Source organism: Danio rerio, chromosome 8 (genome assembly GCF_052040795.2).
Source record: "Danio rerio strain M-AB ecotype USA chromosome 8, GRCz13ab, whole genome shotgun sequence".
In the NCBI taxonomy this organism is placed as follows: domain Eukaryota; kingdom Metazoa; phylum Chordata; class Actinopteri; order Cypriniformes; family Danionidae; genus Danio; species Danio rerio.
In genome coordinates, this window is record NC_141028.1 from 53,699,364 (window position 1) to 53,722,801 (window position 23,438).

The 23,438-nt window shown below is 36.4% G+C and overlaps 1 protein-coding gene across 2 annotated transcripts in view; it reads right to left on the reverse strand.

Annotated features, from left to right (window-relative positions):
• Positions 1–4,542: 4,542 nt before the first annotated feature.
• The window catches only part of qars1 (glutaminyl-tRNA synthetase 1), a 32,420-nt gene continuing 13,524 nt past the window's right edge, over positions 4,543–23,438 (reverse strand). Inside the window, 11 exon segments of one of the 2 annotated variants that reach the window (NM_001423662.1) lie at positions 4,543–4,807; positions 7,512–7,637; positions 10,674–10,740; positions 10,837–10,964; positions 12,866–12,958; positions 13,070–13,171; positions 18,075–18,221; positions 20,802–20,889; positions 20,988–21,125; positions 22,986–23,078; positions 23,159–23,398. In NM_001423662.1, coding sequence (NP_001410591.1) covers positions 4,757–4,807; positions 7,512–7,637; positions 10,674–10,740; positions 10,837–10,964; positions 12,866–12,958; positions 13,070–13,171; positions 18,075–18,221; positions 20,802–20,889; positions 20,988–21,125; positions 22,986–23,078; positions 23,159–23,398 — 1,273 coding nt within the window. In that variant the 3' untranslated portion in view covers positions 4,543–4,756. 2 annotated transcript variants of the gene reach the window in all.

Sequence of the window (23,438 nt, forward strand, 5' to 3'; positions counted from 1 at the left end):
TAAAATCCTTTTGTTTAACAGTTATTATGCCGTACAGCTTTTATGAATAGTCATTTATAAAATTCATCACAAGTTGGGAACTTTATCTATTTAATGCATGCTAGTTTATAAAATGTTCAGTTCACACAAAAATATTTAAAACCAGTAAACATTTGGCTGCGTCCGAAACCGCCTACTACTCAGTAGGTACTGCATTTGAATTTAGACATACTACTCGGCCGTACGTTCTATACAGTATGAATGTAAAGTATGAATGGAATCAAAGAGCATAGAATCACCAAAAGGCGACACTCTAGTGCGATTTAGGTAAACAGCCACTAGATGGCGCGGCGGCCATTTTGGAATGAAAACTTTTTTTTTTTTTAATAACTTTATTGAACAAAGTAAACAATACAACTATAAATGGCCTGGTACAAAATACAAATCTTCTTAATCAGACAGCAGACAAGCATCATAAACAAAACATAATAACGAGATAAAAAATTAATTAAATAAATAAAAAAACAAAAGGCAACAACATCAAGGGGTTTTCAGCAAATTCAAGTTGTTCTATTAAATCACAGAACTACAGCATTCTTTTTCCTCATTTGCTTAAGCGCTAGAAAATAAAGACATAGTTCCTTGTGAAAAACATAAAATTTGGGAGAAATTTTTAAGAACCTATTCTTATGTGAAATAAAATTCCCAAGAATAATAATGGTGTTAATTGCTAAATCATGTGTTTTCTCTTTCAAAAATAAACCAAACAGTACATTTTCTTTTGTTAAAGCGTTTAAATAATAGATTTAAATAAATAAATAAAAGCATTTAAATCTTAGAGAAATAACCAATAATGCAAATCTTCCCAAAAGGCACAAGCAAATTTACAGTCATAGAAAAGATGCTCCGTAGTTTCAATTTGATCATCACAAAAGGAACAATTGTTTTCATCAAAACCAAATCGACGTCTCAAAAATTCTTTAGAAGGAGACTCCACTTAGAATTTTAAAATGGACTTCCTTTACTTTTGGTGCTACTGGAAACTTTAAATATTTAGTTCTAAGCAATTAAATTTTTTCCTTAGAGAAATAACAAAATAATACCTTTTTATTTGAATGAAAGGGATATAGTTCTTTAATAAACATATTTCGGATTACAGTATTGGATAAGTGTATATCGACAACTGAAACTCCATCCACCAAAAGCTGAGGAAGGCAAGGTGTTATATTATTTTGAGATAGATTACCAGACATCTGAAATATAGATTGTGGGATAGCTTTAATAATATTATCATATTGTTTTCTGTCAAATAAATGAAATTTAGAACTAGACGTTTCAAAAGACATTACTCTGGAATGAAAACTCCAACAGAACAACAGCATATTATTAATCTGTAAAATAAGCTATAGGGTATACGCCGAGCTAGTGCTGTTCCCATGCTGATACGCTTCCGGTGAGCTGTTATTGTGAACTTTTTTCCATTTTATACGGTTCCTTATAGAGCATCGATGTTGTAATGTCATCAAAATACATTCAGTTAAATAAACTTTAGCATTTATTTAGTTGCTCAAGCATAAAACGAGACAAAAAGCCGTTTACTCGCACGTCCCCGTCAGAATCGGCAGGCTAACGCAGAAGCTCCATTGAATATACTAGGGTAAAATAAATGCTCATATTATAAAGATATGGCAGGGGGAAATGTAATTAAATGCAGTGCTTCTTGTACAATCTGAGACCCACTTTAAATCCAATACCACTCAGCCAGTGGAGATCGCTGATTTTTAAAGAAAACAGACCTTAAACACACCAGATTTTGCATTGGCATTCAATTCACCGGAAGCACTTAACCCAGGTTACTGGCAAATTAAAAGTCCTATTAGCATGCTTCAGCATATACCCCCATTATAAGTGCTGATGATTGTGATAGTAAGTGTCTTTTGTCGTCTTTCAGGTTGTATCTCAGCTCTATTGTGCTTTTTAAATAAAAAAATAAAAAGCAGCTGCTGGCAATCGCCACAGCAATAAAATCAAATGGACAGCTGATCGCTTTCACTCCAAAATGGCGGAATCTAGGGCTGTTGCTGGGCGCTTCTGTTGCACTGGAACGTTCTATTGAGTGTCGCCTCTTGGCCATTCTAAGCTCTTTGATGGAATTCAGACAAACTACATCCGTCATTTTGTCATCTGCGTTGCTTCACTCCCATTTATGAATTGTCTCACTTGGCATCATGGAGTAGCGCAGCATGCACGGGATGCGCACTTCACTTTTCACTACACATGTTCGAATCCTGTTAAAGACATGTAAATTCTAATTATTTTTTTTTTACTTTGGTTATATACTGTTCTGCTACACAGATATTAAAATCAATAATGCTCACAATGACACTGACACCAACTAATAAGAATCTTTATTTGGTATGGACAGGTTTTGTTGCTTTGAAAAAGTGACGAATCTGCCAATCTGCAAACGTGAATAGCTTACATCTGGAAAGGGACACCAGTTAACACGGTCACCAGTTAAACCGTAACACCGGAATAACACACGCGGCTTTCTGACGCTACCTGCCGTGTGCATCTAAGTTTCCGGGAAATGCGGAGTTTTTTTTTCTCTCATTCGCCGTGCGGTATCAAACATTGCATGAAAAATACACGCTTAGAGCAGCTCCTCGAATCAAATATCTCGTTTGTCGCGAGGGGCATAAATGAATTCTCTGAATGAAAGAGCCAAACTGCAGTTAAAGTCCAACATTTAATAATTCAGCAAATAATTCGACTACAGATGTCCATGTAGGTTAAACACCATCACTTTCTCCTGTCTGTGTGGGTGTGTATTTTGACTCTGAAACTCGTGCGTGCACAAATAGACACTCCCACACCATCTCCTCCGACACGCCCCCCTAAACAGAGCTGGACACGCCCACTTTTCTGACTTTTTCCAAAGTGTGAAAACACCCTGCTGAAACGAGGGGGTTTCATGGCCCTTTAACGGAAGTAGTAAGTCATCCGGGTACTTCTCGCATACTGATTTTCGAGTTCTATGAATTCAGACATACTACTCGACTCGCATACTGATTTTAACGTACTGTATAGTATATAAGTATGCGATTTCGGACGCAGCCATTGACTTCTGTCTACTTGTTTGTCCATGTAAGTCATTACCGGTTTAGAGCTTGGAATGTGTCAAATTGTCAATAATTATATCCAGGTGTTTGACAAATCCACGAACAAAGAAGAAACTCCAGGCTTGGATCAAATCGAAGGTGAGTAAACGGATGGAATAAAAAGAAATACAAAATCTTCTGACTCAATTCATTTTCCAGGCCACATTTTTTTTATTGAAATAACAGGGTTCATACGGTCATGGAAAACCTGGAAAAGGCATGACATTTTGACATGGCATTTTCCAGGCCTGGAAAAGTTTTGATAAACAGAAAAACCCACAACGTTTTGGAAAAGTCATGAAAAATAGTTTAGCAAGTATCTGACATTACCATATTTTGTATTTCTGTGATGTATATTGCGATGTGAATACAATTTCACCAGATGATTTAACAGGTTTATTTGGATTGATTAGGGAGATTTTGTCGAGGAGTGAATCTCAGATAATATTTAACAAATTAATTACAAGCATAGATAAATAAAATATAGTCAAGATGAAAGTGAATTATAGTTTTCAGGTATTCACTATTCTGGTAAAGATATTGAATAATCAACACTGCGTAGTCTTTATATTATTTAATCTTTATAAAAGATGATACAGCACACATTACAAAGTCCTTGTTGCAAAGGAAGATTATAAAGGGTACTTAACTGGCCTGCTTGCAGTCCCGACCTGGCTCCAATAGAGAATGTGGTGCATTTTAAAGCACAAAATGTGACAGCGAAGACCTACTTGTGTGACCTACTTGTTGTGAAAAGGATCTGCAACATTACAAAGTGGTAAACGCTTTCCTGTTTCTTTACTGTTTTTTTTTTTTTTTTTTTAAGTGTTGCAAGAACCAAAATTGGAATACAGGTTTATCTTGAAACAAAAACACAATAAAAATCATGAGAATCACCTTAAATAAATAATGTTAATTGTATTGTCTGCAATAAAAAACAAGTCAAAGTAAGTTTAGAAATCACTACTTTGCGTTTTCCATACCATCCCAACTTTTTCTGATTTGAGGTTGTACGTTAACTTAGCACATTTTTACATATATATTTCATGTATGTTTATGCCTTAATGGAGTAAATAAACTTCCACGCAAGGACAGGCAGGAACCCAGTAGTTGACAAAATTCCATCAGACTCTCTGAAAACAACGAAAATCCATCCTGACGACCTTTTTTCCAGTCTATTATAGCAACGGAGAACTTTAATCCATGTAAATGAGGACTGAATCTACTTTGAGGCGAGCTGTCCTTTCCCCCGCATCCTGCACAATTTTTGTTTCATACTCACCTGTAGAAAACTAAAGTGAATCTCTGGTTATCCACAGGTTTTTATATTATCCAAGAAAGATTCATTTAAATATGAATGTATTTTCCCTTTTAGAAACTGGCCAAAAATCGTTTCCACTCATTTGAACTTCAAGTGTAAAAATATTTTAATTAAATATTGGACTTCAAAACCCCAGCAGAGTGAATGGGTTACACATAGGTAAGCTCAGCATGTGACAGTCATAACAATGAGAGTTTGAATACAAACATACTGAATTCCCTGGTTAATTAGATTTTATTGAAAGCTTTGTGATGCATAAATGTAGTCAAAGTACAGTCTCTGTCCTGAAGTCTGATCATATCTTTCCTGGATCCTCCTTGAGTGTAACAGTCCTGTTGAACACCAGCTGAAGAACAAAACAAAACAAAAACAGTATACAAGTTAAACTCAATGTCATGTTCATGTCATATGTTCATTTGTTTATTCACCGCCGATGAGCGGGTGCCGCCATTTGAATCTTTTTGGCTCGAGACTTCTGGTCTCATTCACTTCCATTCATTTTTTGACGTTAAAAACTGCTCATTAAGCTGCTTGATGTTGCAATTTGATATTTTATTATTATATTATTCTACTTGGTCTGTGTAGTCATGCAAAAATTTGTTTGTAGAGCAAGTAGTTTGACCGTTTTCTGCCGTTTATTATTCCTACTCATTTCTCCCATAGGCGACTGAATCGGAAGTTCTAAGACAATCGCGATAACAGCATTTTAGAATAAGGTCAATAAGCTGGGATATTATAAGCATTGGTCTTCATTCAACAACGAATCGGAGCGTGAGTGTGACGTAGCAAGTAAACAATTCAAGCAGGGTTTCAACTAACGATTATTTTGATGGCCAATTAATCGGATAAAAGCATAACTTACTCCCTGGGCATTTATATCGAAGTTGATATTTTAGATGCATAATGGTGTTTCATAACATCTAGTTTTTATGGGGTGGGTTGTTACCTGGAGGACCAGGACATACACACATACACAATTTAGCTTACACAATTCACCTATAACGCATGTCTTTGGACTGTGGGGGAAACCGGAGCACCTGGAGGAAACCCACGCGAACACGGTTAGAACATACAAACTCCACATAGAATTGCCAGAATGGCCCGGCTGAGGCTCAAACCAGCGACCTTCTTGCTGTGAGGCGACGCTGTCAACCACTGCAACACTGTTTCGCCCCTAAAAGCATAACACTTTTTCTTTTTATTTGGCATTTTGTTTAAATCAGGGTATTATTTATAAAAGTATACTTTAATAAAGTCGATACGTGGCTTTTGTATTTCATTTATCTTTACTTGTGACGTTTTAAACCTTAAATGAAAAACATTGTTTCATATTGCACAGTAAAACTTCTCTAAATATTTAAAATAGAAGTAAACAAAAAGCAAAACAAGTGTTGTACTCCTGTTATAGTCACATCATTAAATTAGGACATAAACACAATGAAAATGGACACATTTCTGTGTTTTAGAGTAGCAAAAGTCAGCAAATTAGGGTAAACTTATAGCGTAGTAAATGGGGGAATACAACAAACCTTTTTTTATAATGCTATTTGCTGAAATAATAATGAAAAAACAAAACTCCACAATGGTGTAATCAAGACTTTAAATTTGATTTGGGTGCGCGTGACATGATTTTGGCTGGCGGAGCGCAGGATTTGTTTTGTGATTTGAGCGAACAGTGCTGTGTTGTACTGCAGTGCGTGTGAGTTGAGTTGAATATGAAACACTACAGACAACTTTATGATCCGTGATCATAGAGATAATCAGATGATCAATAATTCTTGGCTAGAAATTGTAACAGCCGTGGGAAAGGAGGAAAGTTTTTGTTAAAAGGTTTGGAGGGTTAAGTTTGTTAAAGCCAAAAATGGCAAAAGTGGAGACCCAAAAGTGGATTTATTTTGGCTAGAATAAAAGCAGTTTTTAATTTTTTTAAAACTATTTTAAGGTAAAAATTATTAACCCCTTTAAGCTATATATTTTTTCGATAGTCTACAAAACAAACCATCCTTATACAATAACTTGCCTAATTACTCTAACTTGCGTAGTTAACCTAATTAAGCCTTTAAATGCCACTTTAAGCTGTATAGAAGTGTCTTAAAAATATCTAATCAAATATTATTTACTGTCATCATAGCAAAGATTAAATAAATTATTATTAAATTATTAAATAAATAATAATAAATTATTAAATAAATAATAATAAATTATTATTAAATTATTAAATAAATAAATTAGAGATGAGTTATTAAAACTTATGTTTAGAGATATGTTGAAAAAATCTCTTTTAAACAGAAATTGGGGAAAAATAAACAGGGAGGCGAATAATTCTGACTTTAACTGTATATATTACAATTTGAATTTGTCGAAATTGAAAAATTATAGATATTAAATAAGCAAATATTTCTTTTTGAAACAGAGGTAGAAGAAGAGGTTAACTTTGACTCCACGAATGCAACATTATTAGCCTTCTGTAAAAACCACAAGACTGACTAATTGTAATATTCTACTGCTGCTGTTGTTTGCTAATTTTAAATATGGACTCTCACCTCATTTGCACCGATTAATTTAAGCTAATCTAAAGCTAAAGAGGTTAAAATATTGGTAATTATCAATATTATACATTAGTTGTTGCAGCCGTAAATTCAAGTCAAGGAGGAACACAATTTTGCTATATTTCTTAAATATTTGCAAACCACATGGAGATTATCAGACATATTTGTTGGTGGTGACAATTACTGTGATAATGGTATCAAACGCTGCTTTATTTACGATTTGCTTGCTTGTGTCGGAAGTTCTGGTTTCCCATTGTGAATGAGACAACAGATAATGCCCACTGCGGTGCAGAAAAATCCATTTTTCCATGCAGGCAAAGGACCCGCTCTTTTGTTACATTTGGCTGCTGTCTGTTTGGGGTGTTCATGGGCAGCTTTTCGGTTCAGACAAGATCAGACCCAATTCATTGCAAGATGACAACATAGTTTTGTCTGCACTAGCTGTTTGGCGTCGGCTTGGTGTGTACCGGCCTTAAAATAACAGAAGGTTTCTGCAAATACCTTTTCGGGTGTGCTGTCAGCATCCACTGAAAAGTAGCCCACTCTCTCAAACTGGAACTTGTCAAACACTTTGGCTTTGCCCACAGAGCGGTCCACTAAGGCACTTTCGATAACTGTTAAGGAATTCTGAAAATGACAAAGACAATTAATGATCATTACAACTTCCATTCATTTGCTCAAAATATTATAACCAATATGACTAATGATATTAACACCTTTTTTTCTTCAGTGTTCATACTACACGCTACATAAACTCTCTCTAATACTACAGTAATAACACGCAATTATGCACAATTACACGCAACTAAGAACAAGAAATTAAAGGGATAGTTCACACAATTTTTTTTTAATTTACTCACTTTTGAGTTTCTTTGTTCTGTTAAACAGATATTTTAAAGAAAGCTGAAAACTTGTGACCATTGACTTCCATAGTAGAACAACAAACACTAATGAAGACAATGGTTACACGTTTCCAACGTTTTTCAAAGTATTTTCTTTTGTGTTCAACTGACGATCACAGCTCGAAGGTCTAAAACAAGATTTTGAATTTTCAGACCACAAAAAAAGATCATAAGGGTCTTTTGTTTTTAAAAATTGAGATTATACATAATACAACTATTTAAATATCTGGGGTACATATTTAAATATATTTTTGAGGCTTCAACAAATCTAAATATTGGAAGAATACAATGAAAGAAGTTGTGCAAATTAAGATCTTGATTTTGAGCAATGCATAGTTCTTAAGTTCATCAATTACAGATGAACAAAAACTGAACAAAAAAATGAACAAAACGTCTTGATGAACATTTCTGGCATGAAATAACTTTTTTTCCCCCCACATATTCTCTTGTTTTTTTATCCCCACTCATCAAACATGAGGTCACAAAGTCATTCATTTTAAATAATTTGTAAAACACAAAACACCACTGACAGAGTATCCGCGGGGTCTTAAAAGCATTGAAAAGTCTTAAATTTGATAATCTCTTTGATAATAGCCTTGAATTTGGTATACAGATTCTTGGATTTTGTTGCAAATGTCTTATTTTACTCATTTATTTTTGCTTTTCCTAGAATTAGGTTATAATACCGTAACAAAATGAACTGTTACTAATGTAGGCAAATTAAAAATTCCTTGAGCGTAACGTTGAGTGCATCTCGCGCTCCACATCACAACAGAAAGCGCGAAAGTGTGCGCACCTGTTATTATGGTTACTAGTCAAGTGAGGTACTGAACAAGATAGTCGCTGGCCTAGTTTGTTGGCTAAAATGGGAAAAGTGTCGGTTTAATCCGCTATGACCAAGGAATCCCAATTACATTTAGGTCAAAACTGTGCCAGGAAATAACCACGACGCCTACTGCTGTTGGTGCTGGAAATCTTTTAAGCTGGCGACGATGGGTGTTACAACCCTGGACTCCCATATGAGGGGTGCCAAACACACCGGGTGTAGTACTGCTCGTCAGCGCCAACCACCTATTGTGCGGTTCTGTGCACCAAAGACTTCTTTGGTTACTAAAACAGCGTTGGCTATCAGTAATGATGAAAATTGCTGCATTCGCGCATAAAATCTGCTTCATTTACGCGTCAGATTCACTTCAGAACAGACGCGGATTCGCGTCATGGGCAGGGCATCTGTCTGCCGGTGACTGTAGCTTCGTTGCTAAATGGCTAACCTAGATTTTACTAAAAGAGAACCTGTGTTTATGTGCTTTATAAAGCTAAAAAACAGCACTGATTTATTTGGAGCTGTGTCTGAGTCCACTAGATCCTTTCAGAGGTGCACCCAGCTCTGTGAGCTCATCAACTCCTCCAGAAACTTAACCTGGATGATGGAGGCTTTCAGCGGTGCTTCTGACTGAGTCGAGCCCAGTTGTTGTCAGTGGGTGGAGGAGGATTTTCCCCTGGGACACCAACAACAGGCGCTATGTCATAATCACGCCCCCACAGGAGCAAGCTCCTGATTGATTAACGCGGCGTGAATGTCTGCTGGAGTTCAGATTTTCGTACTCGAGTGATTTGAGCGCCGCATGATGTCTATTCACGCATTTGCATTGAATTAACAAGTAAATCCCTCGCGCTTGTCTGGTGTGAACACAGCATTACACATCGAATGAGAACATTACAGAGGTTTTCAAAACCATGTTTTCTGACTCTGAAGTTGCAGCTACATTCTCCTGTGGAAGCAACAAAACTGCATCTATTGCTGAATTCGGATTGGCTCCTTTTATAACTAAAGAACTGACTGACCAGGTCAATAAGGCCAACAGGTTTGTGGTCATGTTTGACTAGAGTCTCAATAAGAAAAGTAAGCAGTTGGACCTTCATATTTGCTACTGGGTGGATGACCACGCTGTTGTGTATGTATTAAATATAACTGAAAATTTTAATAAAATGTTTTATTTAATTCAAGAAGCCCACTTGTACAGAATCATTTTCTAGGGTTCAAACTTTATACAGATTTGACATTTTCCCCTCAATCTTCTGTCGGAATGGGTACAAAGTTGAATTGAATTTCATTTGAAATGGTATTAAAAGGAGAATTTAATTTGGAGGATCCCGGGGGTGCCCTGAATGAGAATCTAATAAGAAAGTGCTTATAGTGGTTCATTCATTCATTCATTCGTTATTTATTTAATTAATATTCTCATTTACACCAAACAAATGTTTCAGGGCTTTTGACTGACACAAGGTTGAGTAATTAATAATAGAATTGTTATTTTTATGGCAACTAGCCCTTTGATACATATTTCCGTCACTATTTTTAACCACGTATGAATAGCATCTAAATATAGTGTTGTCACTATTCACCAAACGGTACTGAAATTTGAAAAATGTCCATTTCCTGCTAACATTTGATCGCTGTTCAGTATGTTCTTAAATGCTGCTGATTGCCCACTGTGTTCATGTGCTGAACAGAAATGACTGCGTTAGCGGTGTTTAAATACGCTCCTAAATGTTAGCGGGAAATGTACGTTTGTAAAACTTCAGTAGCCTACTGATTTGTAGCGATATTTAGTATGGTGACAACACATATACTTGCTGCAAAAAACGGTTTTACATAAAGTGTAAATGTAGCTACTACACATTAATAGCATATTACTAAGAAAATGCTATTTTTACTTAGCATAATTAGCCTTTAGTAGCTATTAGCCTTATGCCTTACTGGGTTAATGTCACTCAGGAATCCAGCAGGAACTTCTGCCGGGTCCTCTGGGTTTTTATGAAGAAACCTACAGATAAAACCACAAAAGAGTGAAGATAAATCAGACCTCAAATATGGCAAAACATGAAGAGCTTAGAGCTTGTTAGTAGGCTAGGAGACTTACAGTCTTTCATAGAGGCGCACTTCACACAGCAGTGGCTCGCTCACCCAATGAATAAACGCTTTGGGTTTCTCTGCAGTGTCGGAGCTGACGCAGGTCACCTCGAGCTCACATACTTTACCACGGTCATCCTGAAGAGAGAAAAATAGGATTTACTCCTATAACAAAATATTATTAAATCCTTGCTAAAAATGTGTTGTACACAATCTTATTCATGACGTTTAACATTCATATAAACGACTACCAATTAAGCATATTTTTTAGCAAGTAAACAATGATTTAGTGTATTTGTACACACACCGGCCACTTTATTAGGTACACCTTACTAGTACTGGGTAGGACCCCATTTTGCCTTCAGAACTGCCTTAATCATTTATGGCATAGATTCAACAAGGTACTGGAAATAATCCTCTGAGATTTTGCTCCATATTAACATGATAGCATCACGCAGTTGCTGCAGATTTGTCGGCTGCACATCCATGATGTGAATCTCCTGTTTCACCACATCCCAAAGGTGCTCTATTGGATTCTGGTGACTGTGGAGGCCAGTTGAGTACAGTGAACTCATCATGTTCAAGAAACCAGTCTGAGATGATTCACGCTTTATGGCATGTTATCCGGCAGGAAGTAGCCATCAGAAGATGAGAACACTGTGGTCATAAAGGGATGATCATGGTCAGCAACAAAACTCGGGTAGGCTGTGGTGTTTACACACTTAATTGCTCAATTGGTACTAATGGACACAAAGTGTGCCGAGAAAGTATCCCCCACACCATTACACCACTACTAGCAGCTTGAACTGTTGATACAAAACAGGATGGATCCATGCTTTCATGTTGTTGACGCCAAATTCTGACCTTACCATCTGAATGTGGCAGCAGAAATTGAGACTCAGAGCAGGCAACGTTTTTCCAATCTTTTATTGCCCCATTTTGGTGAGCCTGTGAGAATTGTACTCTCAGTTTCCTGTTCTTAGCTGACAGGTGTAGCACCTGGTGTAGTCTTCTGCTGCTGGAGTCCTTCAGCCTCAAGGCTCGTCGTGTTCATCAGCTGGAACCAGTCTGACCATTCTCCTCTGACCTGTGCTATCAACAAGGCATTTGTGCACACAGAACTGCCGCTCACTGGACATTTTTTATTTTTCGGACCATTCTTTGTAAACCCTAGAGATGGTTGTGTGTGAGAATCTTAGTAGATCAGCAGTTTCTGAAATACTCAGACCAGCTCGTCTGGCACCAACAACCATGCCATGTTCAAAGTCACTTAAATCAGCTTTCTTCCTCATTCTGATGCTCGGTTTGAACTGCAGCAGATCGTCTTGCCCATGTCTACATGCTTAAACGCATTGAGTTGCTGCCATGTGATTGGCTGATAATTAATTTGCATTACCAAGCAGTTGGACAGGTGTACCTAATAAAGTGACCAGTCAGTGTAAACCATCAGGTCAATCTATTTATTTATTTTTTGCTGTGAAATCTTTACTGAATTTTAAAAAATTTGAATCATGTATTTATTGGGTTCTACAATTCCTTCATGTTGTCCTAACATAAACCGATTAAGTTAACAATTGTTTTCGCAAATTTAAGTGGACTGAACATAAAAAAATAATTATTTGAGTGCGTTATGTCTTTTGCCCCCTGCCTAAACATAAAAACACTGTTTTAACTTTTAAAAATGATTCTTTTAAATAAAAATATTCATGGATATACTGTAAAAGCTAATATTTATGTGCAATTATTATAAGTAGGGTCAGCACGATGGCTCAGTGGTTAGCACTGTCGACTCACAGCGATAAGGTTGCTGGGTCAGTTGGCATTTCTGTGTGGAGTTTGCATGTTCTCCCTATGTTTGCGTGGATTTCCTTTGGGTGCTCCGGTTTCCATGCGGACATGCGGTATAGGTGAAGTGGATTATCTAAATTGGCCGCAGTGTATGAGTGTGTGTGAATGCGAGAGTGTATGAAGTAATCAAGTCAACGACTAAGGTCATAATCATAATCAAGATCATGCAAACTAAGTAAACAGTGTTTCACCTTGATGACACGCTGTACAGAGATGACGTATCCTGCATATCTCAAGCCCACTGACTGATCTGGAGTCAGGCGCTTATAACCCTTCTCCATCACCTGTAGCAAACCCAGAACAAGACAGCAAAATTAAAATCATCTGTTAATGGGATGCCGGATCAATTCAAAACTGATCCACATGTAACATTTTCCTAAAAAAAAAAAAAACACCTCTCTGAAGTCGCTCTGCTCAATAAAGATGGTCTTTGAGAAGGGAACCACATGGCTGCCCCTTGCTTCATTGGCTGGGAAGTCTGGGACTCTAAGCTCCTTCTGAATAGGGGAAAACAGAGCAGTGATCTTTAGTAGCTAAAGAGATATTTAATCCAAACATTTATACGGGGAAAATAAGTATTTGACACATCAGCATTTTTATCAGTAAGTAGTCAAAGATTTGGACCCCCTTCAGTTTGCCTACAGGGGAAAGATGGGCACCGATGATGCTGTAATGTGATTTTGCTGCTGAACATATCCAACAGACAACAAATTATGTAAGGATTTTATTTATAGATTTTAGCTTAGCTTTTCATTCAATTCGGATAGATATTCTCCAGCAAAGATTACTTGATTTGGGAGTGAATGGTGATCTTTTTTAGTGGATTAAAGATTTCCTTTTAAATCGTCCTCAAAGAGTAGTTGTTAACGAAATGGTGTCTAAAACAATGATTGTAAACACAGGAGTTGCACAAGGAAGCATAAGTCACCCTTACTTTTTTCTCTTTAAACAAATGAACTTAAAACCCAGGATTTAGGTTTTAAGTTATTTAAATATGCAGATGATATGGCACTTGTAGGCCGGTTGCCTAAATAGGAACAGAAGGAGATACCTTGCACTCAGGGCTTTGCATTAACTTTTTTAATCACCGGCCACTGTGGCTAGTAGTTTTCCAATGTTACTAGCCACTCTGCATTTTCACTAGCCACAATTTTGTTGTTGGAAAATATATTTTATATGCATAAATTTGACGTTGACATGCTAAAATTACTTGATTTAATTTTTGTGTTATGTCCACATGCCTCATTCATTTCACTTTTTGTGTGTCGAGTATGAGTTTGCTCAATTAGCATGAGCAAATGGGTCATGGTTTCATAATGTTATATTGCAATTAGTTTTTATTTCACATGACTTTTTTAGAGCTCAAAATTAACAATGTACCAAATTTATCTCTATAACCACACGAAACACTAATTATTTCTTAGCCACAAATTTTTAATGTGTCAAAACAAGCAAAATATAGCTGTATACTATACTTTTTATTTAACAAAACATTTCTTTAAAAAGAAAGAAAAGAAATTGACTTTTAAAAAATAACTAATGTCATGTATCAAAAATATGCACGGTAATCTGTCGTGGTTAAAGATCTCTCGAATCACCAGTTAACTGCACATAAATGGAGAGTTCATCTCCCATTAAAGCAATGTTGCAAAAAAATTATAATAATTAAACCATTTTAACAAAAATAAAACCGTAAGCAAATAAAAGCAGGTGAAACATACCGTGTGTGATAATGAAAGAATAATCACAAGCACACGGTTAACTTTAGGCCATTTAATAATCTGTTCGAAGTGAAAGCTGCTTACAAAAAGACACATTTTGAGCTCTTAAAAGCATCAGGACTGTGGAGGCATGTCCATCACTTTTTGTCTAGTTTATTTGAAAGGGAACCGATGACAGTTGTGTTTCCAAAATTTGTTCCAGACACGGTTGCTTCACGATTCGGGAAGTTTCAAGAAGTCGCGCGCATCACATCAGCTGATCATTCTCTCATTCGGTATTCATTTGCTTTCTTCTGCTCGTGTGATCACAATTATTTTACTTCTCGATTTAAGATCACATTTGCAAGCATATTGGGTCATCCTTATATTATTAAACCCTGCTTTCAGGAAATCTACAATTTAAAAATTATTTTCAACCAGCCAAAGTGGCTAGTGGAGGTGTCTGTCTGACCCGCCAAAGCTGAAATCTACCCGCATTTGGCGGGTTGGCGGGTGTTAATGTAAAGCCCTGCTTGTACTATAACTATATAAATTTGCTTCAAAATTGGTGTAAAAGGAGTTCACTGAAGATCAATTTTAATAAAACCAAGGAGATGATAATTAGCATAAACAAAGTAGTCCTTAGTAAAAGGGTGAAACCTCTGGTCCTTGAAAGACATGAAGACAGTTGGATGTTTTAAATTTTTAGGAACATTTATTGATAGTGGATTAATATTCGAATGCAGAGTGCATTTTTAAAAAGCAATGCAGAGATGACATCTATTAGGAGGTTACAATAATTTGTTGTGAGTCAACATGCTATGGGGATGGTATACAAGAACTTGGTTGAAAGTGTTGTGAGTTTTGCATGATTGCATAGTATGGACTGTTGCCAATTAAGGAAAAGCAAAAACTATTTTGAGTAGTTAAGATTGTCAGTGCAATTGTAGATAAAGCACAAAGACAACTAAATGAAATGTATTAGATGAGAATTAAACAGAGAGCACACATCATTATTAAAGATCGTTTCCATCCCTTAAATATATAAAATTTCAGCTTCTGCCATCAAAAAGACATTTTAGGCAACCTCAAGTAAAGAAAAATGTGTATCAAATGTCCTTTGTGCCGAGTGCCATTAGAATTTTAAATACTGGGTTCTATGTATAGGGTTTTAAATTGAGGTTTTTAATGTGATATATGTGATGATATTGAGTGTATTTGTGTTGAATGTTTTTTCTGTGATGTGTGTAATGTGAACACTGATGTGTTTGTGTGGTGAAGCCAAAGCTAAATCTCCACTTGTGGACGATAAAGACAGTACAGTAAAGAAAAAAAGAAAAAAAGGGGGATTTCTAAGCGGTCCATTCACACAAAAATTCCACCAGATATAGGCATCAAGCCAAATATTGAATTCATACAAAGAAGTCAGAACATTTATGTATAGAAGTTAGAGCTGCACGATTCTGGCTAAAATGAGAATCTCGATTTTTTTTGCTTAAAATAAAGATCACGATTCTCTCACGATTCTGTAGATGCAAAATAAAGGTATGGTAAAAACAAACATGGCACAACATCGATAATAATATTATGTGTAGGTCTACTGGCTTTTATAAATAATCATATTTTACTTATAATAATTCTGATATATGCTTGCAATCTGTCATTGACAACATTATTAGACTATTTTATTCACTGGTAAATCAGACATTTGCCATTATCAGATTATATTCAACATTATATAGGCTAGAGTAGTTATACTGACATTGTAAACATTTATTTTCATGTAATGTAATGTAATGTGTGTATTTATATAGCGCATTTATTGTGTATGGCCATACACCCAAAGCGCTTCACAATCATGAGAGGGGGTCTCTCCATACCACCACCAGTGTGCAGCATCCACTTGGATGATGCGACGGCAGCCACAAGACAACGGCGCCAAAAAGATCTTGATCCCGATTCGAACCCTTAATTCAGCATTTGTACGATTCTGTTAAATATATTTTCAAGTTCAGGAGAGAAGAAAAGGCGGCTGCATGAGTCTTTTCATTCTTTCACATACGTTGCTCTGCGACATGGACACCTCCAAATGATGTAGAATGAGTCACATACTGTATTTATAAGGTATAATTCACCTAAAAATGTCATTTTGTCTTAACATAATAATGTTTTCGCGATCGGGAAATCACACGTGACGTGAGCTGCTGACCGAGAGCTGAGAGCGGAGAGGGCACGCGTGCGCTCTACTTAATGATAGAACATAACACACTCTTGCACAACTCTGTGTTCGCTTTGAAAGAAAAAACATATCAAATGCTTGTCGTAATCATAACTCTAAAATGCGATATCATCATATAAATGAAGTGCACACTTTCGGTTTCATTTTGACTGCTAAGTGCGGTTCATACTTCGCGCACGGCTCCCAAACGATCACTCTGTGCCACAAACAGAATATTACTTACAACTGCATTACCTGTTACTCACTACATTTGCAGGTTATGTTCTATCATTAAGTAGAGCGCGCGCGTGCCCTCTCCGCTCTCAGCTCACGGTCAGCAGCTCACGTCACCTGTGATTTCCCGATCGCGAAAACATCATTATGTTAAGACAAAAATGAAAGTTTTAGGTGAATTATACCTTATAAAAACAGTATGTGACTCATTCTACATCATTTGGAGGTGTCCATGTCGCAGAGCAACGTATGTGAAAGAATGAAAAGACTCGTGCAGCCGCCTTTTCTTCTCTCCTGAACTTGAAAATATATTTAACAGAATCGTACAAATGCTGAATTAAGGGTTCGAATCGGGATCAAGATCTTTTTTCGATTAATTCTGCAGCTCTAATAGAAGTCCTAACGCCCCATTCACACGGGGCGTCAGCGTCAACACTTACCATTCAGCGTCAACGCTTCCCATTCACTTTGCCAAACTGCACTGTGCATCCGTTTGGCGGAAGCGCCAGCCAATCAGATTGCTGTATGCAAATACACCAGCTCAGACAGTAGCCCACTGCTAACTAATTTCATTGGCCGACGCTGCTATGTTAATCATGTCAGCCCCAACTGCAGACACGCGCTCTGTCAAGCGTTGACACTGAAGCCCAGTGTGAATGGGGCGTAAGAAATAGAGTGAAAGGACACAGGGAATAAGTATTGAACACATGAAGATAACAAGGTGCAAAATGGTAGTGAAGACCCTGAAGAACCATATTCCTTTTGTAAAATAGGATCTGATGTCAAATTTAGGGGGAATGTCACAGTTTGTTCACCCACATTTAGTCATTCTCAAGTGGTTCAAACCTTTTTCTGTTAAACACAGAAAATATTTTAAAAACAGTTGAGAAACACATTAGAAGACAAATATTATGAAAATCAATGGCTAACATTGTCCAGAGTTCTTTAAAATATGGCTTTCTGTGTTCAACAGAAAAAGGAAACTCAAACAGGGTTATGACCAGTGAAGGGTTAATGACAACAGAATTTTCAGGTTTGGGTGAACTCTCCCTTTAATGCACTTTACAGACATAAGCTTTTAAATAAACAAGTACGACAAAAACTTCAGCTGATAATTGTTAATTAGACATGCTGAAAATGCACTACCCATCTTATCACGCCACTTTTGCAAATGTATAACATTTAGTTAGCTAAATATAGACAAGTGTTACTTTGTGTTCATGTTGATGGTAGGTTTGATGTGTGTACCTGTGCATTAGTTGGCAGGTTGATGATTGTGACTTTGAGAGGCTCAAGTATGGCCATGGCACGAGGAGCAGTGTCATTTAGGACCTCCCGAACACACGCCTCCAACAGGTGTGGCTCCATTGTAGTCTGAGCAACAGTTACACCAACCTTTAAAAAAAACAAATAATTTAATAAGGTACCATTTCTGAAAGTGGCTCACTAAAATATCAGCAACTGATAAAAGGCATTTCTTAATAATCAGCATTGGTCAATTTGTTTTCTTGATGCTGTTTTGAAATTCCTGGGTAATGAGGTAACTAAGGTTGCTTTCACACTAGCACTTTTGGTCCGCACCCGGGTTCGTTTGACGTCATAGTATGGTACGTTTAGCTAGTGTGAATGTGTCTTCTGAACTCGGGTGCGGACCCATGAACCGTACCCGAGTCCGCCTGAAAGAGGTGGTCTGGGGTACGGTTCATGCGAACTCTGGTACGGTTCACTTCAAATGTGACTGCAATCTTACCAAATGACGGAAGTGAACTGCCAACTGTACAACAAACTATTGTTTTCATAACGTTCGTTCGTGTGTATGTGTGTGTGTGCGTGTGTGTGTGTCACGTTTCGTACCTTGGTATGGAGTCAGATAAGACTCAAAAGTAATTCACACAAAAGACACGATGTACACATGCGTAGCTAAATTCACGTGCTTAAAATCTAAGTCACGTGCGTAAAATATTTGTTCACAAATAAATTTCACGAGCACAAAATAAAAATAAATTTTCATAAAATATGTTTCACAAATGCAAAACACCATTTGCAAATGTATAAGGGTGTACAAAAAGTTTTGAATGTTTAAAATTTGCGAGTTCATCCTCAAATATAATCGAGAGTTGGCATAGACAGCGTGGTGAGACCTCAACGCAGACGCATATTAAATGCTCCTGATTGGTCTACTGCTGGTTATCAGGCCAACAGAGTAAAGGAAAAGAGTGTTTGCATATTGCAAAAGATGTCTTTTTGATCATGTTATGTGAAACTGATTGGTTTGTTTGTTTGTCTTCTTAGTTTTTACTGTGTTCAATAAATAAAACGCATGGACATAAGTATTTTGAAAACGTGGACTGTTTAATAACTGATGGGTAGTTACAACCTTTAACAATTGACATTAGGGATGGGTATCATTATGGTTTTAACGGTATTACTACTTTTATCGATACCACTTATTGGTTCGGTACTTTAACGTTTCTCTTATCAGTAGGCCCACACGGAATCTGCACGCGAAGAATTCCGCAGATTTTCCGCTGAATTTCTGCAGATTTTTAGCCCATTATTAATTCTGTTTATTTACTTGAGTAAATGTGTAAATCTAAATTTATTCAGTTTTTATTCAGTAATTTATTATTTTTTATTTAATATATTAAGGTTTTAGTTATGATACTCTGCTGGATACTCCCCAAATAATTCAGCAGAAATCCGCAGATTTTTACCAAAATTCTCAGCAGATATAGCAAAAAAATGTCCGCAGATTCCGTCTGGCCCTGCTTATCAGTACTTTTTGTAGTGTTTTTTATAAAAAAAAAAAAACTAAATGAACAGAATTAACAACACCTTATTTTATTATTACGTTTTTAATGTAAAATAAAACTAAACCAATGATTGTAAAACAAAAACTTTTATTTTTTTTTATTTCCTATAAAAGAACGTACAATGGTTTGAAGGAAAATGACTCTCAGTTTAAGCATTCTTCTCATCTTCTTATCAACATGTTTGACTTTTTGGGCAGAAGTCTGGATCTTTCTTGGTTTATTGTGCTCCCTGCAGTTGAAAATACCCTCTTTGAGTTGCAAAATGCAGTTTAATGAGATAATGTTTACATGTTTTTTATTAACACATTCGCATGTTTTGGGAGTTAACTGTGTTTTAATACATTTTTGGAGCATCTTGCAATGTAAAAATAGGTAGTTTTTTTTATAATTTCTTAAGCATAGTTTATTATTAGTCGCTGTCCACTCAGGCAATACAACCCATTTTGTCCAATCCGCAAGTTCACGAGCTTACAGCCAAAAACATATGAAGGCATTTATACTTGACGTGCTTGCGGGAAACACAAGCATTTCTCATGTGAGATTCAGTCTTTTATAATGTTGTACCGAAACCAATAAAGTACAGAGTTTTGGTGCCCATCCCTAATTGAACATCCATACAAATACTAGGGAAGTCAATGATTGCAGGGTTTATACGTTTCTTCTAAATATCTTCTTTTGTGTTCAACATAAAAAAGAAACTCAAGCAGGTTTAAAACAAGTAAAGGGAGAGTAAATGATGATTTTTGGGGTTAACTATTCCTTTAACATGTATACATGTAGTTTTAATTATTCAAATAGCAAAAATAATGTGTCAATAATGTGTTTTGTATAGACTTCTTACAATGACTTTTCTGCTGGATGTCATATGGACTGTAAAACTAAATTCTTGCCGACTTAATTTTTTAGTTTAAACCTGATTAAGTTTAAAACTGATTAACTTATTAAAATAAGTTAAAGCAACATAAATTTATATTTATATATTACGAATATATATTTATTATCTTGACTTTTTGTCATGTTTTTTACAGTGTGGCAACTGAAACAAACAAACACACTTTTTGACATTTTAGTACCATTAAATCCGAATTAGTCAAACTAACAAGCGGGATGTTGCAGTAATGCAACAGGTGAAAGATAATATGACAATAAAAAACATTCTCACCCGGGCACAGAAATTGTTGATGGCTTGTGGAGGGAACCCACGTCTCCTGAGAGCTGTGAGGGTAAAAAGCCTAGGATCATCCCAATCTCTGAAAAAAAAAAAACAATACAGCATGAAATATGTGTTTCCATCACACCAATAAATGACCCCCCAAAAAATAAAATAAGATGAGTGTGTTTGTACTACCTAACAACTCCTGTTTCCACCAATTTGATGATCTTTCTCTTGGAAACGACAGTATAAGTGAGGTTCAGTCGGCCATATTCCCACTGCACTGGGCAATACACATCCAGAGCATTGCACAACCAAAAATATGATGATCGTCTGAGAAAGACAGAATAATCAGCATGTAGGACATTATTTACATTATTTTACAAACAAAACACAACTGCAATGTTCTAAATTCATTTTACTTTTATAGGCAAAATATTTCTTTTACAGTTCAAGTCAGAATTATTAGCCCCCTTTGTATATTTTTCCCCAATGTACAAAGCAAATTTGACTTTTTACAAATAATATATTTTCAGTTACCATAAACAACACCACTTACAATGAACAAATAAAAAGTAAGAAATAGGAAATAATGCGTCAAAGTCCAAATAAACATGGTGCAAATCCTCAGTAAAAAAAATAAATATAAATATTTACTATTCTATAAATAGTTACATAACTAAACTAGATTCAATATGGAACATCCTTAGGTTTTATGTGTCAGCATGGATATGGTTTTGACCCTGCTGCGTCCCAACTTGCGTTTGCAGACAAACAGCTGCACCTTCATTTGCGCCCTTTGAAAACAGCAAGACCAGCACTTCGTCTTTGCTGTGTCACATGTTTTTGTGCTGTTGTGCATGCAAAAGTACTTAGTATGAGAATTATTTCATGCAAAACTTTTTTTTTGCGTTTTATTTAGCCGTGCGTAAATGTACAGCCTATTTCTCGTTCCGGGTTGTTCAAAAAGCTGATTGGTGGCGAAACCTACGCATATTGGTTGAGAGAGAGTGAGTTTGAACCAATCTGGGCATGGAGGAGGGACAATGCATCAATGTATCCGCTTGTTAAGTGTGACGTCACGCGAAGCGGCTTCCGAGTCCAAGCGCTCTATTCAAATGAATGGGAAGACTCATGAAATGGTAATAATAAACGTTTACAAAGCGATTTAATGCTTTCGAAAATCACGATCGCAGTATATATGTCCATGCCTAATATCCGATGGCCAGAAAGTGATTTTTTTTTTTTTTAATTGTTAAATTTTTGGTATTTGTTATGCAGCAAGCCCAGAGATTGTTGTGTACACTATGATTTTGTATAAAATTAACTTTAATGTGTGATAGGAATAAAACGTGATCATAAACGAATGATTTCTTCACTCAAATGAGTGGCGGCTTGGACCCGGAAACAGTATTACATACGTCACAAACACGTCACCACTTAACAAGCGGATCATGTCTGGTTTGTCCGGAGACGAGCGCTTCTTTGTCAAATCAGCGTTGTCAAAATTTGATGACGTAACCACACTGATTCCGGAGCCTCTGAAAGTCCGTGAATGTAATTTGTTACAGCGCTGAGATTCTCTTCTTTATGCCAATCTTTGAATTGTACGGATCGGATCAGCAGATCAAAAGTTATTAAACATTAAAGAACAATACTTATTTTTAGCCACGGGTCTTTAAGGGTTAATGGACAGTAGATTTTTTTAAAACACATTTCTAAACATAATAGTTTTAATAGCTCATTTCTAATAACTGATTTCTTTTATCTTTGCCATGATAACAGCACATAATATTTTAATGGATATTGTTCAAGATATTAGTATTCAGCTTAAAGTGGCATGTAAAGGCTTAACTAGGTTAATTAGGCAGGTTAGGGTAATTAGGCAAGTCAGTAAATAACAATGTTTTTTCTGTAGACAATCCGGAAAAATACTGCTTATGGGAACTAATATGGACCTTAAAATGTTTTTAAAACATTAAAAACTGCTTTTATTCTAGCCAAAATAAAACAAATAGACTTTCTCCAGAAGAAAAAAATATTATCAGACATACTGTGTAAAATTCCCTACTCTGTTAAACAAAATTTGGGCAAAATTTGAAACAGAAAAACAAATTCACAAGAGGGCTAATCATTTTCTAAGTGTGATTCACTGAGAATAATACTGATGCAACAAAAACCAAAGTGACAAACCTGGCCTGAAACTCTTTGGTGCACAGAGAGTGTGTGATGTTCTCAATGGAGTCGCACAGACAGTGCGTGTAATCGTATGTGGGGTATATGCACCTGTACACAGGACACAAGAAGAGAGCAGCATTAAATTAAGAAGCAAAATGACACCATGTAAGCTAATCAAAGTGCCTTACCAAGTGTCTCCTGTCCTGTGATGCGGCGTGTATTTGATCCGATATGCCACCGGGTCCATTTTGCCATCTTCCATGACCATCTTCATTCTGAGAGTGGCTTCCCCTTCTGCAAACATTCCCTTCCTCATGTGCTCAAACAAAACCAAAGACTCTTCCACGGGTCGCTCTCTCCAGGGAGAGGAAGGGACGTTGTGACCCTTGAGCTCCTCTCCGCGCTGGTGGCACACATATGCATGACCCCTGATAGGCAACACAAACAATAACTAATAGTAAATAATAT